The 20,508-nt window shown below is 33.1% G+C and overlaps 1 protein-coding gene and 1 long non-coding RNA gene across 2 annotated transcripts in view; one reads left to right on the top strand and one right to left on the bottom strand.

Annotated features, from left to right (window-relative positions):
- Positions 1-20,508, bottom strand: part of LOC115888615 (putative leucine-rich repeat-containing protein DDB_G0290503) — a 74,501-nt gene that overhangs the window by 16,845 nt on the left and 37,148 nt on the right. The window contains exons 10-12 of the mRNA XM_030908380.1: positions 8,338-8,581; positions 861-1,035; positions 633-799 (exon numbers count right to left, since the gene is read on the bottom strand). Of these exons, the coding sequence (XP_030764240.1) occupies positions 633-799; positions 861-1,035; positions 8,338-8,581 (586 nt within the window). The remainder of the gene's footprint in view (positions 1-632; positions 800-860; positions 1,036-8,337; positions 8,582-20,508) is intronic.
- LOC115888617 lies at positions 15,825-17,054 on the top strand. Its single transcript, XR_004051289.1, has 3 exons — positions 15,825-16,004; positions 16,290-16,426; positions 16,722-17,054. It is a non-coding gene; the product is annotated as an uncharacterized LOC115888617 (long non-coding RNA).

The raw sequence follows: 20,508 nt of genomic DNA, 5'->3' as shown, positions 1-20,508 counted from the left end.
ATAAAAAAATATAACCTATTTTATAAACATAACCTGTTGCAAAAGTTTCTTTCTGGAAATATTATTACAGTAAACCACACCTATAACCCGCGGTCTTAAAAGGTATAAGCTACTTATCGTCAATCCAGTATACGAAGTTGTCCTGCTAACAAATATTTTTAAAAATCTTCCAAAAATTAATAACCGGCTGTCCACTCTACACAATTATGACTAGACAAGCCATCTTCTATCTGCAAGATGGCCGTGCTATTAACTCTCCACTAACACAAATAGATGTCGCCGCAAGTCTACTATGTCTTAAAAAAAATACTGTCTCTTCTTCGGAGACCGTCCCATCTTAGGTAACCCTCCCCTATTATTTTTATTTTTTTATTCTTTGACATTGTAAACATTTATAAATGTTTATTTTAAACAATAAGACTGACAATATTATTTGTATAATGTTTTGTATTATCTTTTGTATGTTTGTTTGTGTGCCTTGTTTGTTTACTTTGTTTGTTTACTTTGTTTGTTTACTTTGTTTGTTTACTTTACCTTTGTGTACAAATTGTAAAATTTTTTGACAATAAAGGCATTTATTTATTTAGCTAAATAACTTTCCTGTAACCACATATACTTTGTGAGATACCTACTTTTGAAGTCACAGCTTTAAGTTGTTCATCTTTTTCGTGTAACATTTTCGTAAGCAATACCTGAACCTTTTTTTGAGCGTCTACTTGTCGCTGGAAATCCACCACCGTATCTAGTAACTTTTGAGTCGCGAATTTGGCTGCACAAACAGCCTTCTGCTTTTCTCTGACTGAAAGTATCAATATTTTTATTACTGGTTTTAATCCAATTGGTTTTACTAGTTTCCTTACCCATTTCTTCTTTCTGGGCATCCCACTGACGTTTCTGTTCTTCAATTTGTTGCTCCAAATTTTTTAGAATGTTTGCTTGGTCTTCATTATTCCCATAAGTTGTTTTAAATTCCTTTAACATGTCTTCAAAGTCATTTATTTCTTCTTGCAACTGGTTTCTTTGACATTCTAATACCTACGATATAAATATATTTAGATAAAATTAAATTTTAGAATCAAGTTTAGAATTTTTTAGGCATGTTTTAGCAGTATATTCAGTCATATTTAAGATTTATTCTACAAGATTAAAGTGGATATGTTGCCAGAATAAGAGTATCACCGCCTTAAAGATATTCTTACCTATTTTTTTTAACAGTCTTAATAAAAATATGAATATTGGTATAACATAAATATTCTTTCCTTGAAAATAATTCTGGGATTTTTGCCATACAAAAAATCTATATCTGCATCATAGATAAAGGAAGATATTTGCGTATACAGAAGAGTTATTATAAAATGACCAGAAAGAAGGATAATACATATACAGGGTTGTTCACCACATACGACACGGAGTATTGTAGCTAAACGATTAGATTTTTACAAATCGTAAGTTTTGGGTTCGTTAAAGGACTATTAGAGCTACAATTTAAAAATATTTTTACAAGATACAGAGTGTCCCAAATAAATAAAAAAATATTAAAGTTGTATTTTTTAAATGGAATACCGTGTATATTATTACATTTTTAGTTTCTACGATTAAAATAAAGGTAAATTTGATTAAGGTTTATTACACTTAAACCTTGCCGTTTTTGAAATATTTTCAATTTTGTGAAATTGCAGTAAAAATTTTAAGGCTTCATTTCTTCAAAGGTGTCAAAGTTTTTAATACTAAATGTTTACTGAAGTTTATTTATTGATCAGTTATTGTGTTGCAATAATAAAAATAATACTACCTCATACAGAGTGTCTAAAATTTATTTTAAATAATTTCTAGCTTTAAACGGCAATAACTTGTTTAATTTAAATGGAACGCCCTGTATATTTTAAGAGAATCAGATGTACAACTTAATTGTCTATTAATTGTATTACACCACTTTTTACCTATCCCTTCAAGTTTTCGTAGAAAATTAATTTTCTTATAATTTAGACTTCATTTATCAATATACCCATGGAATATTGACATTTTAGATTGTTTTTAATACAAAAAATGTACAAAATGTACATGCCTATTTGTATGCAAAAAGAAAACTATTTAAATCTTTATAAAAGGGTATACCATTAATTAAATATACCACCATTATTTCCGTCCAAATACTAATTAATTACATACTTAATTGTGTTCGTTAATAAATTATTCTAAATAAATGTGGATTTGAATCAGAAATCAATAATAATAAGTTGAAAATGAACGTCTCTCTTGTTATAAATAAGCATTTGTCAAAAAATGAAACATCATTTTTAATGTATTACTTTTTACCACACTGTGTAATACACATACAAAATTCAGTTTTTTAGTATTTGGAGCAATTACTATTAATCAACGCAAACAGTCAATTAATATAGTTTGAATATTGGAATCATATTGATAGGTCCTCTTTAACAAATATTTAAAAAGTTTTTTTTATTTTTTAATGAAATAATCGAACTATATCGACAATATTAGTATCTGTAATCTTTAAAAATTTGGTACATCTTTAAAAATAATCTAAAATGTCAGTAGTCCATGGGTATATCGATAAATGAGTTCTAAATTACAAGAAAATGCATTTTCTACGGAAACTTGAGGAGATAGGTAGAAAATGGTATAATATATTTTGATAGACAATTAAATTGTGCATCTGATGCTCGTAAAATATACAGGGTGTTTGATTTAAATTAAACAAGCTATTGCCGTTTAAAGCTAGTAATTATTTAAAATACATTTTTAGACACTCTGTATAAGGTAGTATAATTTTTATTATTGCAACACGAAACTCAGTAAATAGAAATACTTTAGTACAATATTTGGTTTTAAAAACTTAAATACGCTTAGAGAAATGAAGCATTAAAATTACTACTGTATTTTGACAAAAACCTAAATATTTCAAAAACGGTAAGGTTTAACTGTGATAAACCTAATCAAATTTACCTTTATTTTAATCGTAGAAACTATAAATGTCATAATATACAGGGTGTTCCATTTAAAAAAAATACAACTTTGATATTTTTTATTTATTTGGGACACTCTGTATCTTGTAAAAATATTTTTAAATTGTAGCTCTAATAGTCCTTCAACGAACCCAAAACTTCTATTCAAATCCTCTACTCCCTTAATCCTTTCTACTCCTCTTCAAATCTAATCGTTTAGCTACAATACTCCGTGTCGTATGTGGTGAACAACCCTGTAGTTCATACCAATTAAACTTTTAGCAAAGAATATTATAGTTTTCTTTTAGTCACGTGATTAAGTTTGACGGGCACAGCGTTGCCCACTATCATATACTTTCTTTTAATCAAAATATTTTTAGTAATGATTTAGGAAATAAAAATAAATTATAAATATATAAACAGTTATTATTTACATCAACAAAACTAACCTTCCTAGCAGCACTTTCCCGTTCAGTCTAATAAGTTTGCTATGAGTGTTTTGCATTGCACTAAAGAGGTTCTAAAAAGAACAATGTTCGACTGCAAGGTGTGCTAGTAAATTTTTTTAAGCTTAAAGCACAACTTAAAGTATCACACAATTCATTTAAACTAAAAACTCGTAATACAAAACTCAGTGGCGCATCCAAAGATTGAGTCTGGGAGGGGTAGTGGGAATATTTAAATAAAATTATAGATTTAAATTACATATTCGCTAGAGGTATTGTGACTATGTGGAATGAAATAAACTTAGATTGTTCCGGATTTCTGTTTTGATTGACATTATTAATTTATTTTCTGACAATTTTATTTTATACCAGATTTTCTTATTTATAAATTTCTTCCTGGGAGGGGTAATTACCCCCATTACCCTTCCCGTCTATGCGCCCCTGGCAAAACTAATAGGTAGTAATTTACTCATCTAACTGAACAAAATGGTGGTACAATTTGTATCACGCAATTAGGTCAATACCTGTTCAACATGTTCTCGTGCTATTTTTGGCGTATAAAAGTGATTTATTATTAAATTTAGCTGTCTTACTATTTTTTAGATAATGATCTTAACGATCTTATGCTTTTCATTCGAAACCCTTTGCAAAAGCCCTTCAGATCGATATCCACTTCCTATTTCCACGAAAATTGTAGAGCTTATAATGAATCAGATTCCATCCATACAATGGTAAAGAATAAAAAAAACAACACTACGGCTTATGACCTTTCACCTTTTGCGATAGAGGTTCAAGGTGTTCAATTTCAAATTCACTTATTATTCTTTTCTAAGAATTCTTTCTGAAAGTCATGCTTTTTTACCGTTAAAAGGTCTTTGTCTGATTTTAATAGATTTTTTTCTTTTAATTTTAAGGCAATGACATATTGTAATTTTTATCTAGATATACATTAATTTAAACGACTCGAAAAGAAAAAAATCCAACAAGAATAAATAGGTAGCATATGTATACCGGGTGTTTTTCAAAAGTGGCTCACCCTTAGAACTTTTTTGTTTTTTCAGATAAAAAACAAGATTTGGTTAGGTTAGGATTGATTGACGCATTAAATTATCTCGGTCGCTCCCTGTTTCACTGGGAACGCTTACAACTTTTGATTTTTAAATGGTATCCTTGGTTTTTTACTTTAATTGATAGCAAATGGTATTCTGAACAGAATAACTTCTCATATGTCAACAATTACAAAAAATAACATTTACATTTTGGATTTCTATTTCAGTAGAGAAATATCCAACCCATCTGATTTTCTCTATATTTAGTCTCTTATAGGCTTGGTGCATTTCAGCAGATTTCAACAAATTCCTACCGCAACGCTTCAACGGCAAAAATCAGAAATTATGCCTACCTATTTCACGCCGCCGCCGTCATGTTGATCGCATTAAAATAATATTGAAATCGTGGTTTTGTCATAATATTTAAGTATTTTAGTTTCTTGCTAGTGCAGTTATTGAAACTATAAAACACTCAGGTACGAGGTTTGTGTGATGTAACGCTGTTTCGGGTAGTAAGAAATAAATGAAAAAGAATTCGAACTAGGCGTCGCGTCGCGTTGTGCTGCGATAATTTCAAATGTTATTAAAACTGCCGAAAAAATGTTAAAGCGTAAACGAGAGCGTAATTAGGGCGTTGTTGGGTGCAATAACATTCAATAATTCAACTTTCCCGCATATTCAACTCTCCCGAAACAACATTTTATTGCTTCATAGTTTTTCACACCGATTTGATCAAAAGCAAACATGGATTCAAGCAGTTCGACGAAACAAGTGAGTAAACAAAGTAACATATTGTTGCGAGCCGGTGTGGACTCGACCTAACCTCACAATATGGCCCGCCCTCGGATGACCTTAACATCGCATAGACACCGCAATGATTCATTCGTTCGAGAAGAATCGAGACCCACTAGAATGGACTCGTACATACGAGAACATTCGAAAACCTTTTATGAACATCTTCTAAAATTATAATTATGTACCTTTAATAAATTTCGATATAGCCGAAATAGCCTCAATTATGCACCACTATAGCAAAACCGGTGACTAAAACCTTAATCTAAGACTAAAACTATGCCCGTTACCGTATAGTTGAACTCATCTAAAAAGTTTTTTTTAACTGGAATAATAAATTATAATACAAGTTAGACCTTCTGAAGATATCAAAATATTTACTTTTTTATTTTTATTTTTAGAATTTTCACAAATTATACTTGCTAACACGTTTAGAATAATTAGATAATAAATTTTTCGTATTCTCACTATTTAAACCGGTGTATTTGTAAGTACAAGTTGTTTACGATATTCACCATTTACGAGAATGCACCATGCCTATAATACCACAGATTATACAGATTATAAACTTGTCAAAAGCATTGTTTTTCGTGGTTCCAATTTTCGGAGTCGCGCACTACTTATGCAGTGCCTTCTATTGGCGAAAAGATCAGCCTGCGGGCGAGGTTTATGACGTCACGCTAGTTAGATATAACGGATTAATAAATATGTTGTAGAATACATGGAAAACATAATTATTCCTCAGATTTTTTATTTCTATTTTAAAAATGATATAGTTTACATGAAATATACATAATATACAGTTAATAACTACAACATACATACCTATTTATAGTAATAAATACTTTGGCAAATAAACTATGAACCGTACAAATGCAGCAAATGTTTTACAATGTACAAATAATGTATAGGTACATAAGATAATGGGTAAAATGTAAATATATTTTAAATTTTGGGGTTTGAAAATCGATCTAATTTAACAAAAAACATTCAATATCTACTAATAGTGATGTACTATTATTTGCATTCACAAAATTTATATATGTATATTTTGCAAGTATCAATGTTCGAAAAATTATATTTACAAATAATACAATATTATCTAAAAAAGGCGTCAGCGATGGCTATGAAATGAAGATCGCTGGCATTTTATATGTAAAATTATTCTAAAATTTTTGATTTTCTTGGGATTTTTAGGTTCAGGAAAAACACTGATTTAAGTTTTCATTATTTTTATTTGGTTTAAAAAAATGTTTCGGCTAACTATAGCCTTCATCAGTGTTGTGTCATATGAGAAAAATAGTGTCGAATATAATCCAAAAAATTACATATAATTCACACCTCATAAAGTTTACTGCAATTAATAAACTAATATAAACTTATCAAAAGATGACCACATATTTTTTAAAATTATTATTCTTAACACTAAAATTATCTACATTGACTATGGAGTACGCAGTAAACATTATGTGTGTGGTGTGAATATTTTATATCTAATTTTTTGGATTATATTCGACACTATTTTTTTCATATGACACAACACTGATGAAGGCTATAATGTTAGCCGAAACGTTTTTTTTAAACCAAATAAAAATAATGAAAAACCAAATGAAAACTTAATCAGCGTTTTTCCCGAACCTAAATCCCAAGAAAATCAAAAAATTTAGAATATTTAGAAACAAGGTTCAAGAATATCAAATTTTCCAAGATTGTAAAATTCTAGTTAATTATTTTATGTGTACAGTTATTTAGGGAATGTCATCAATGTTCATTTCCAAGCCAACTAGACGCCGATTTTTTTCGATGATACGGTATAATTCTTACGTAAAATGTAAATAACATTAGACCAATTAAAACAAAGAAATATGAATTTCTTAGTATTTTTAGTAACACCTTTATACTTAAAACTTAATTTTGTATTATGCAAATATACCAATTTTATTGTTATTTTATTCACATTGTATTCAGCCATCACTTAAAATATTTGATATTTATTTGGTATTATAAATAATCAACACTATTCATTAAAAATTACTGAACAAATATATGTTATGCTTGACATACATTATATATTATCAAACAAAAACACATTCTTCTTTTAAACTGTATCAGTCTTGTCTTTAGAAAAATCTTTTTTAAAATTTGAACTCAAAATAATAATCTTTTTCATGATCTTTAATACACATATTCTTTATTTTTCCCTAGATCATAATACCTACTGACATGTTTATCTTACGTGTTTGAATCTATCAAAGCTGCACCAACAACACTTGGAATGGAGATTCCACAATATGAATAAAATAAACATAATTGTCCAGTTTTCATTAATACTATCATGGGAGAATATTATTTTTAAATTTATTAAAGATATTTTCAATAGAATTCTCTTGATTTATAACTCGTACCCATTTTTCTTGCTCTTCCGGACACTTTAGGCTGCCTAGTATAACTATCCTTTCCACCAGGAACACAACAAAGATGAGGCATAGCACAAAAACACACTCCACTTAAGCTTTATTGATGAATTGTTAGAGTCTTAAAAAACACACACAAAAATCACGATGAGTAAAAAATGTATGGGCACTTTTAGGTTAAATCACTTACACAACGTGTAATTTTTCAATTTTTCTATTTTTTTTATGCGAAACCGAGAGTGACCATATATCTGGTAGTAGTTTATGTCACTTAACAGCAAAATAATTAGTTTTTGGCACTACAATAATAAATAATACCAAAAATCAACCGACAAAATATGAAACGGAATCTAACCCAATATCTAAGTATGTACAGCTGATGAAGTAAACAAAAGTCCGCCCCCAGGCTGATCTTTTAAAGAACGGCAGTGACTTATGTCACTAGTTTGCGCACATAGCACGCCCACTTATGGTTTCTAAAATTGTGCACAGCGCCTGACCGGCCCAGTTATTACGCTGTTTAAACGCGAGTTTATTTTTGCGCACAGGAAATTTTACTTGTTTGCTCATATCGTCATAAAAAACAATTTTCGTACCGCGAATTAGGGACAAGATTTTTAACTGTATACATATAGTATACCTAATCTGTGATAATACTCGTATGACTTACTCGTAACTTCTCGATAAGACTTTCCTTCTCATCGATTTCGATATCCAACTCCTTATGTTTGTTAATTAATTTCGCATTGATAGAGTTAATCTCATCTTCGAGGTATTTCATGTCACCATGAGCCTTGTTCAATTCCGTTATTTTTTCTCTCACTTGCTTCTGCAAATTTATAATAGTCTGCGATTGGTCGTTTATTATCTTTTCCTTTAGAAGTTTCGTGTCTTTTTCAGCATTCAACACACTCCTAAAAGACAAACTAAAAAATTAGATAAAAAAATAAAACAATTATTCCAGTATAATTTAGTACTAGTTTTAGTAGTTTTGAACATAATGCCTGTTATAACACTAACAAAATGATATTCACTGCATACTCTTTACTAGAAATACATGCTAATCCGATCATCCACTAATATTTACAGTGTAGCATAGTTGAGTGAGACTAGACCACCAGAGGATTGAAAATAAATGGAGAATATCTTAACCATCTAAGATTCGCTGATGACATAGTCCTAATTGCCAATACTCCTGACGAACTACAAGCACAAATTAACGAAGTAAATACATTCAATAGTAAAGTAGATCTCAAGATGAATTAAGCAAAAACTAAAGTTGTATACAACGAACTAGTAAATAGAAAAGTCGAATAAATAACAAAACACTGGAAATAGCAGAAGAATATTTGGGACAACTAAAGCACAGCTCAGCATCTCTACTACAAGAAATCAACAGAAGTTTAAGTTAGCATGGAGTACATAATATGGAAGAAACTCAATCATAGAATGTTACTTTATCTAAAGAGCAAAACATTTGACCAATGTGTACTGCCAGTGACTTCACCTATGCATGCGAAACCTGGACACTATAAGGAAATGCAGGTAGGACAACGCTCGATAAAACGAAATATGCTAGGAATTATCAAAAAAGACCGTAAAAAATAGAGTGGATCCGACAAAAGACTCAAGTAATGAATGTCATCCACAGAATCAAATCCCTCAAGTGGCAGTGGGCAGGACACCTGGCAAGAAGGACGGACAACAAATGGACCACAAAAATTAAAGCATCGTCCCAAGAGGAATAAAGAGACCTAGGAGAAGATGGGACCATGTTATTACTAAATTAGCAGGGATAACTTGGGCCTGCATAGCCAACAATAGACAACAATGGGCTCAATTACAAAGATATTATTTGAATATGTGAGTGTGACTACACCATAATTGGGAATGGTGGAATAAGCAGAGGATAATGATATTTGCGTAGTGTAGAAGTCTTCTTATGTATCCAAAATGGGACACTAGACGTTTCCCTAATTCCGTCACACTTCTTGCAATGAATTGTCCGAATTAAAGAGGTTTAATTATATGCATAGTGAGTGTTGTAATAGTAGAGGTACATTCACATATAACATAGTATTGTTACGTTTTTCGTCGGTTCCGTGTGGATAGAAAGTCACAATTTATTTAAACACTATTTATTTAACAGTAATTAACAAAAACAATAACAATTAAAAACTCAAAGAACTATTTATAACTTATTTACAATTTATCTAATTATTTATCTACCAGAAATTTATTTTGAATTAGCGCCGCGATTGTAACTGTACGCGTCGATCGGTTATTTATCTCTCTCCCCTTCAGGTTTCGGTCATCGGCTTATATACGAGAGAAACAGACAGTCCAGACTTGTCTAGTAAATTCTTATTCGTTCTTCGAACGTCGATGGGCGTATGAGTCATAGCAGGCGCCTGAAGTCTAAGGCCGAGTTCACACGGTACGGGTCCGCAACACTGCCCCCTTCTTAGGTACATGCTCGTCCCGAGATGTACACGGCGAATGAAGGTATTTGCAAAGCTGGCCCCTGGTACATTGCGAGGTCTGGTAGAAATAGCAGTCTACAGTTTTCTCTCCAGATCTCAGCTTTGGGTTGTAGCAGCAAACAAGTATCTCGATTCCCGTAAATCTGAACAAGACTTCAATCATGTTCCGGATTGTACGCCAACTCAAACCATCGAGTCCACATGCCAGCTTCGGAATGGCTAATCGTGCAACGTTGTTGTTTAGCAGGGCTTCTCTCAATTCAATCAGGGTCTTCCATAGATTGAGATAAGTCGGCTTACTCGGGGACCATTCCTTGGTGACCAGGTAGAAGATGTGTCTTGCTTGACCATGTGCATTGTCGGTTAGCCTCAAGACGCTTCCAACCTCTGGATCCTGTCGGCGTAGTTCTCCGACACGCCCAAACTTCTCATTGAACGTCGCAGCATCGTTATGGGACGGGAAGTGCGCCTACCTTGTGACCTGAAGTTTGGTTGCCGACCGGGAGAAGATGTCGACGGAGAAGATTATGTCCAAAGATTACGCCAACGGATGGACGACATTCATCAGCGAGTCCGCCTAAATATTCAAAGCGCTAGTGACCGAATGAAGGAGCACTACGACATTCAAGCTGAACATGGAGGGTACCAACCAGGGAATTTGGTGTGGCTGTACAACCCGCAGAGACGTCGTGGATTATCTCCGAAGCTACAATCCTCGTGTGAAGGCCCATACGAAGTCATGGATAGGATTAATGACGTCGTATACCGTATCAAAAAAAAATTGCCAAAAGGAAACCGAGGATAGTTCATTTCAACCGTTTGAGCCCCTACCAAGGCGAAATAGAAGATCGTGCTGGGACCGTGAGAACCTGCAGCTTTGATCCCCCCTGATTCGGAGATATCCTTTGACGATTTCATGGCCCGATACAACAGCAGTGAGAAGGCTCGCTATGGTGTAACCAAAGAAGATCAACGAGACCTCTTTCCGTGCCTCCTGATTATTCGCTCGCTCATTGTGTGGCCCGAGATTTTGCGGATGTCCAGAGGAATCGCTGAGAAGTTTGGGCGTGTCTGAGAACTACGCCGACAGGATCCAGAGGTTGGAAGCGTCTTGAGGTTAACCGACAATGAACATGGTCAAGCAAGGCACATTTTCTATCTAGTCACCAAGGAATGGTCCCCAAGTAAGCCGACTTATCTCAATCTATGGAAGACCCTGATTGAACTGAGAGAAGCCCTGCTAAACAACAACATTACACGATTAGCCATTCCGAAGCTGGCTTGTGGACTCGATGGTTTGAGTTGGCGTACAATCCGAAACACGATTGAAGTCTTGTTCAGATTTACGGGAATCGAGATCCTCGTTTGCTGCTACAACCCAAAGCTGAGATCGGGAGAGAAAACTGTAGACTGCTATTTCTACCAGACTTCTCAATGTACCAGGGGCCAGCTTTGCAAATACCTTCATTTACCGTGTACATCTCGGGACGAGCATGTACCTAAGAAGGGGGCAGTGTTGCGGACCGGTGTGGACTCGAACTAACCTAACAATATGGCCCGCCCTCGGATGACCTTAACATCGCATAGACACCGCAATGCTTCATTCGAAGATTCGAGAAGGATCGAGTCCCACTGGAATGGAGTAGTACATACGAGAACATTCGAAAACCTTCTCTATGCACCTAACGATCTATGGACTATTCTAGTAAACTTTAACTGTAGGTATAAAAGCCGGCGGCTGTGGCCTAGAGAGGGCAGCAGTTATAAATATACCAGTGCAGTTGACGCGCTAAAATTCAAAAATAAATTTTTAGTTATAAATCGTTTGTAAATAGTTCTATAAGTCTTTTATCGTTATTGTTTTTGTTAATTAGTGTTAAATAAATAGTGTTTAAATAAATTGTGACTTTCTATCCACACGGAACCGACGAAATACGTAACAGTATGTTATCTGTGGTTATCAAACATACTGAGTGCTGTATAAAGTATATTACGAACAAATTGCAAAGTTGCGCAATTGGGCCGTATTTGCGCAGTATTCGGAGTATTCTGTTGGTGCATAATATGCTGGTTTTAATGTACTATATCAATTACGTACTCTAATTTAACTACGATCGCAAATACCTAATAAGTCCTATATTTTATTAGTTGATATGAGAATAATAGTACGAGAGCTAGCAACGTCGGAAAAACAAGTATTTTAAGACAGCTGGCTCTTTAATATATCGTTTACTATGCTCTCTGGAACAGCATGCGGCCCGTTTGGCTGCCGGTAAATGTTGCGTTCCCTACTGCGCATTGAAAGAAGATCTTATATTTTTATTAGTCCTTTAAATTCTAGTATTGAACATAAACCGAGCGAGTCTCCATAGCTCAGTGCTTAGAGAGGTTCCGCCTATCAAGCGAGGAGTTAGAGTTCGAGACCGGGTCAAACAAGTTTTTTATTTTATTTTTGTTTATATTCTGATAGTAAAGTATTAAATAATTCTGGTGTTTCAAAAAAAAAAAAATATTTAATACTTTACTATCAAAATATAAACGAAAATAAAATAAAAAAGTTTTTGCCCTGACCCGGTCTCGAATCCTCGGTTCGTAGTCGGAAACTCTACGCTATGGAGACTTGCTCGAATTATATTCAATACTAGAATTTAACGGACTAAATAAAAAAAATATCTTCTTCCGATGCGCAGTAGTGAACGCAACGGGTATCGGCAGCCAGATGGGCCGCATGCTGTTCCAGAGAACATAGTAAAAGATATATCTACCTAGCTCTAATATCAAGGAGCCAGCTTTCTTAAAATAGTTTCTCGAAAATGTTGCTAGCTCTTAGACTATAATGTCAAACGTTAGTTTCTATTTATCTGTTGCTATGATGCAGCTCTGCTACTATATTAACATATGTATTAATGTGCATTCAGGGCGTTTTGCTTTACAAAAATTAAATCAAATGATATTATCGGGGCTCATCAATATATGCTCAGACAGTCAGGCGACACTTGGGGCGCTTATGAACCCAAAGGTATCGTCGAGACTCGTCTGGGAATGCCTAGGTGAACTGGAAGCTCTGGCTCGAGGGCACAGAATTAAATTATTCTGGGCCTATAAAATATGTGCCGGGCCACAGCGGCATCCAAGGTAACGAAAAAGCCGATGAGCTAGCTAGGCAAGGATCATCGGCATCTTATCTTGGTCCAGAGCCAGTACTGGGAATACCCAAATGTATGGCCCTGTAGTGCACTAAAAACTCTGGATCAGGGAAAAGCAGAATGTCCACTGGAGAAACAGACAGGGGTACAGGCACAGCAAGGCTTTTTATCCAAGGACCTAGCTCTAAAACCGCAAAAGAACTGCTAATGCTTAACAGGAATAAATTGCGGATTACAACAGGCCTCTTGACAGGACATATGGCTGTCAAGTGTTACCTGAACAAGCTCAATCTGTATCAAGGAAGTCTTTGCTGCAGACTCTGTGATAAAGATCCTGAAACAGCGGAGCACATAATATGTCACTGCGAGGCTCTGGATCGCAAGCGACACTTTTTATTTGGGAAAGCTAGGCTAGAACCGGAAGAACTATGCTCCCATCCTATCAAGGACCTGCATAAGTTAGTGCAGGGCACAGGGATAGGAGAATGGGTGCAGATATAGAAAGGGGACAAACACAATAGGCCTCAGGTCGCAGTGCTTCCGGCAGAGGACGGCCCCTTATTGTGAAAAAAAATGATATGGTTCGGAAAACTACATATGTTACTTTTAAAAACTACATAAACAACATTACATGTAGTTAATGTAGTTTATGTAGAGAGTGTAGTTTATGTAACCTATGTATGTAACTTTCAAATATCAAAGGTTTGAGGTGAGGTTATAATAAGTTGAAGCATTAAAAACACATAATGTATTTAAGAAAACAGAAGAAATATGGCTTTAAATATAATATTTATATCATATTATCTCTATTACGCCTCATACAAAGGAAAATTATTCATAATATCAATACATAGTTTATTAACGTAGTTTTCATGTAGTTAATGAACGGGAAGAGACGTAGTTTTTGAAGAAAAACTACACGTAGTTAATCAGGTAAATTACGTCTTAATTAACTACTTCCGAACGCTGGATATGATATCAATTCCGTATTTTCATATAAATAAATAAATATTTTGGCTCATATGAATAGGTAACTTAAATATTACAATTTTTATTCTGTAAGTAAACTACCTAAAATAAAGTTTGTCCAGCGAGAGAAAGGACAATTTCGACAAACGGCATTCCAAAAATTCAAACAGAAAATATTTGCTTTTGAATTGAAAGGTCAGACAATGTCACTGTTATATCTCTCGATGGACACACTATACTTTTATTTTACTGATCAATTAGAAAATTTATAATTAATTTTAAAGTTACTTATTTTCAACATATATTATTTTCCTACACAAATTCGTATACAGGTTGTTTAAAAAAACATGCGCCCCCTTTCCTGGGAAGACTTCTCACGTAAAAATAAGATTTATTTTTCATATCAACATAGGTTCGATTCTGCTTTATTTTGTAGCTACAGACGGTTATAATCTTAATATTTTTTCGATTTATTATAATTTTCTGTCAAGTACTTTTAGCGATTCGTTGAAATTTTGAGGGTAAAAGTTATTATCAGTGAGACATATTTTTATACTAAAAAAGTGTCGACATGTTTACCAGGTACGTGCATGTAGGTTATCACTGGAATATTTTTCTAAAAAAATATGTATGCCACTAACTTTTTATCCTTTTGTTAGCGAAATAGTATAAGCCGTTTAATGCTGATTAAAAGTCTCTTTATATTTTGTCGATTTCGGCCTCCTTGATGAGATAAACGCAATTTTATTAATTTGCAGAGTTTTAAGTTACAGGCTGTTAAAACTTTAAAATTAGGTCTTTTGTAATTATCTTAGATACCATTATTTTTTATTTTAATTTGCTGTGGGTTGGACTAATAGTAATAGTATTTAATAATAAATTAGACAAAATAAATAATTTACTAATTTTATTTTTATCAAGATACAACTTTCACATTTATTTTTTATTTTCACATGTTTTTTTTGAAAAGTATTCCAGTGATAACCATATACAAACTAAAATATATGGGAAACTGAAATTGAGATCTTTGAAAGGACTTTTTTACCGCAACCAGTTATACACAAATTTATTAGTTCTGTGACGAACCACCGGTCGCGCTTAAGGCGAAAATATTTAGGGAGTTCAAATCAAATCAAGTCAGTTCTAATCAAATATGTACCGTCAAAAATCGAAAAAAGTTTTACTGGAATTTTAGTGATTATTTAAACTTTGATTTAAACATTTTATTAAAAACAATGATGGAATCAGGCCGTAAACCCTTTCATAAGTATGTTGTTCCGATGCCGGATTTGTTTTCCAAAAGACATACATTCTCGAAGAACGATCCTACATTATTTCAAAAGTGATATCAAGTGCGAAACCTTAAAATGGAAAATACAACACAGCAAGATATTTAAAAGATTTATAGAGTTTGTGATTTACATTTTTGTAATCAAGATCGTACCTGGAATAAAAAGAGGTTTAGAAGTTAATTCTAAAGTTTTTATATACACCAGTTCATATGGTTAAGTATATGCATTTAGATAAATAAAGAACGTTTTCAGATATTTTGATCTAATAAAATTAAAATAATCTTTTAGATGATCAACCTACTGGTAATTTGGTGTCCGGTGATGTCGATCCAGGTACAAACCCTATATTTAAAGACAAACATTTGTTGTAGAACTTGTTGGTGGACCACTCTCTCGTTGGTATTAGACATGTACTGTTACCTGAGATAAAAGCAGTAACTGAAAAGGGTAGGTACCTATACCGTAAGCCAAATTAATGTCGCAAAATATTCAGTAATGAAGATGAACATTATTTAAAAAAAAATATCATATCAACTTTATAACAAAAAATATTTTAATTGAGCTGTAAATAAACAAGATATAGCACTGGCTACTTTAATTTGGCAGAGAGTGATTCAATTATTAGATATTCCAAAGTTTATTAAAAATGTTAATATGTATTACGAATCCAAACTGAATTTGGTTTATTAAAATTATCGTTTTAAATTTTTTAAATTGTATCTATCATTTTAGAGAAAGGATCAGATAATCCAAATCAGGAATCTTCCAGAGTGCAGATGATGCAGTTTTTGTGAGTGAGGTATAAGATCTGTCTCTTGTAAGACCTCTTTTAAGAATTTAACCCAGGCAGTTGTTTACAACCAAGTTAGGTAAGAATTAAAAAATATAATAAGTAGAGCATACTACTCAAAAATGTTAATTTGCTTTATTAGCAATTGTTTTTGAATCCTGCTTATTTTTTAAAAGGCATATAAACACCATAATTATTTCTTATGAAAAATAATGCTTGTGTTAACTTAAAGACTAAGATAAAAAGTTCATAGCCAATTTCTGTTGAGATTTTAGAGCCCTTCAACGGCATCAACTTTTAATTTTTTCCTCCTATAAACCATACTCGACGTTTTTTTGATGTGTCACATAATTATACATATTTATTTGTTTCAGATCTCAAGCATAGCAAAGGAATCGTCCAACCTGTGAATTCAGTTTAATTACTGAGATCAAGGATGATGAAACATTCATTATGATTATACAGAGCTACAAAGAGTTATGTTGAGAATCCAAATTATCATAATGAATTGAGACGAGACAACACCTGGGTGGAAATTGAGGAAAAATGCAGATAAAAGGCTTTTTTATATTAACGTTATAAATCCAATATTTTTATCAAATCGTCACATAGATAATATTTCTCTACGCATAATACTAAAATTAAAAAGGTCAGGTTAAAACAACTTTAATTATCCATCGCGTGCGAAAAACAGTGCTTCGCATGACTTCGGCTTCGGCGGGCTTCGCCTCAAGTGCTCATCATGCTTTAAACTTTGCGAAGCGCCAAAATGTCATTGGATTAATTGCATGTATTTTGATTCTTCGCGTTACTTCGCTTTAATCCGTGGGTCTGCATTTTTATACATAGATACCATAGATACCAATTCACATTTTTTTGCCGCGCTTCGAATAAGTTCGCGACAAAACTTTGTTAGTTGTATTTTATATTATTTAATACTATTGTATTGATTTATAATAATTATTATTGTATTTATATGAACAAGTTAAGTATAGCAGTGCCGTGCGAGCCTTCGTCTGAAGAAGAAATTTTATTTATTGTATAATTTGTATTATTTACTTTTTTTAATAAAGTTATTACTAATAATAATTATTCAACATATCCACACACACACACACACACACACACACAGTTAATTATTTTTATTTTATTAACTATGGCTGTTTTTTCTATCTATTTCATATTTTTTGATGAGGATAAGTTAATTCTAAATGAAACGTCACCTGTTTAAGAACAATACGATATAATGGAGCGATGTCGTATTTAGAGTAACTTATTCTTATTAAAAAATAGGAAATAGAAGAAAAATCATCTATTTTCTGTACAAAAAAAATAAATTACGTTCCAAGAATTGATAATAGATGGCGCTAGAGTGGACGCAACAATATAGTTACCTGTAGTTAAAATGTAAAGTTTCCTGTAAAATAAAATAAAATTGTATCATAAGTTGTGTAACGACCCGATGCATGGCGCCACTGAATTCTCAACAGAACAGACGGTATCATTTCAGTTTTCTATATATTTTAGTTTGTATATGGTGATAACCCATATGCACATTCCTGATGAATCTGTCCATACCTTTTTAGCATTAAAATACCCTAGGATTGAAAAAACGGAGTCCAGTTGGCTGGGAAATGACGATCGATGACATTCCCCATATTATTTTACATATAAAATGACAGCGATCTTCATTTCACATCCATCGCTGACCAACCATTTTTTTTGTTGTAGGACGTTTTTTTGGTTTGTAGGACTTATTACCTTCAAAATTTCATTCGGATCACTAAAATCACTTGGAAGAAAATTATAATAAATCGGAAAAAAAATTTAACCCCTTTTACATTACTTCTTTTCTACGAAACAAGGCAGAATCGAACCTATGTGGATACGAAAAATAAATCTTATTTTTAGGTGAGGAATTTCCCCACGAGAGATGGCACATGTTTTTAGAAACACCCTGTAGAATAGAAGTTTGAACTTAAATCGAAGTATTAAGTAGATATAAATTTATAACTTACTTAACTTTCTCTAATTCTTTCGATATGCATATACATGCTTCTTTACTGCACGGTGCTGAGAAATTCTTCTCTCAAATCTTCCAATTCTCTTTCCAATTCCTTGTTTTTTGATTTCAAATTGCTCTGATTGCTTCTCAATCAGTTTTAGTTGTTGCTCCTAAAATTCAGACCGATTTATAAATCGATTTGGGTAAATTATCTCTTTAAAAAAAGTCGAGTACCTTAGTCAATAGAGCCATGCTCTGGGATTTAATCAAATCTTCTTGTTGTTTATTGATTTCAGACATGTGCTGAAGAGTCGTTTTATTATCTTTCACCACTGTTGTAAGTTGGTCGATTAATTTGTTCATTTCGTCTCTTTCTTTGTGGAAACTGACTTGAGAATCTAATAGCGATTCGTAATGCTTCTTACATTCTTGTTCCAAAGATTCGCATCTGCATTTTTATTGTTCTATTAATATCTGATTTATTTATAATTTCATATTATGTTATAACCTGTCTGACATATTTTCCAGCGATTTAATTTTTTCTCTCAGATTTTTACATTCGTACTCCAGCTCCTTGATAATGTTTTTCTGTGTATCCACTTCGTCCACTTTTGTAGATAACTCCGACATTTTTTCTGCCATTTTGCTTTTCTCTTCGTTGAAATCTTTTAATTTATTGTCGTAGTTTTCCTTTTGTTTCCTTGCTTTGGTATTAATTTTTTTACAGGCATCATTAAGTTCACAGAATTTCTAAAATTTGACAATAATTTACATTTGTTAGTCTCTCTTATTTATTACTATTTATTCCAAGAAAACCTCCCCCTTGAAAACGGTCAAAATGTTAATGGCTGCATAAATTATAAATTCTTGGGAGCCAAAATTTCAAGGGATAGCACTCTTGATAAAGCCATGCATTAGAGAGAGAAACGCTCATGGAAGAAAGGCAATCTCTATGTTAAATAACGTCTTGTGGGATAGTAACATCTCTAAATCTAAATAAAATAAAATAAATAAAGTATACGAACAACAGAATAACGAAAAGTGATAAGGGTCAATCGAACAATAGCTGATGACATAAGAACGAAACAACTAATATAGTATGGTCACGTACTAAGAATGTCAGAGGAAAGGCTCCCAAAACAGATCCACAACTGGACACCAGCGCAACGAGACGACGAAAAATGACCAGGGTAGACCACGTAAGAGCTGGAGAGAAGGTATAGACAAGGAGCTAAAAGAACGCAGTACAACGATGATTGGCCATAAGAGTATGTCGTGGATACAGGACAATATCTGCGGGGGCTGCAGAAAAATTTTGAGCTCAATTGCCCCAATCGACATAGTAATTGAAGAAAGAATGGAAAGGCAAGCACATTCAGGAAGAACAGCGGAAGCAAGTTGAAATAGAGTTTTGGAAATATGGTGTAAAAGATGGAGTGAAAACAGAAATGGGAAAGGTAAATGGACTAGAACACTTATAAAGGACCTAGAGTGTTAGACAAATAGAGAATATGGAGAACTGAGCTATGCCATGAGTCAATTTCTTTCTGGCCTCGGTTATTTCAGGTATTACCTGCATAAAATAAAGTTAGTTGATAGCCCGAGATGTCTCTATGGCGACTCCGATGCTGATACGGTGGAGCATACCCTCTTGGAATGTAACCGCGGCGATGGACAGCTGAACGAAGAGTTCTGTACAAAAAACTAAGAGTCCATAAAATTAAGATTTCCGATCTAGTTCCAGAGATGATTCGATCTCCAGAAAATTGGAATAGTGTTCACACTTTTATGGAGACACTAATAGATATAAAAGAGAAAGAAGCTAGACGAAGTAACTAAAACATCGCAGTAAAACCGCCTCCTTGAGAAGTAATGCCGAAAGGTAGTTCCTAGGGGAGATATTCAAAGCAGCTTGTGGAGGTTTTTTTAGTCGGTAGGTTTGCAGGTCGCTGGTTTGCAGATTTTTTCCCCGCACAAAAAAAAGTATTTAAAATAGATTAGCAATGTTTGATACCCCTGAATACATTTAAGGAAGCAATCAAATTAAAAGTCAGCACAAGAATTAATTCTGAAAAGTAATGTACAGGGTGTTGACAAATCTTTTTTATTACATCATGAATATTTAAATATTAATAAATAATATTTTTTGGCCTTTA

Source organism: Sitophilus oryzae, unplaced genomic scaffold, assembly GCF_002938485.1.
Source record: "Sitophilus oryzae breed Bouriz unplaced genomic scaffold, Soryzae_2.0 scaffold_803_pilon_pilon, whole genome shotgun sequence".
NCBI classification, from domain to species: domain Eukaryota; kingdom Metazoa; phylum Arthropoda; class Insecta; order Coleoptera; family Curculionidae; genus Sitophilus; species Sitophilus oryzae.
This window is presented reverse-complemented; position numbering and strand designations above follow the sequence as displayed.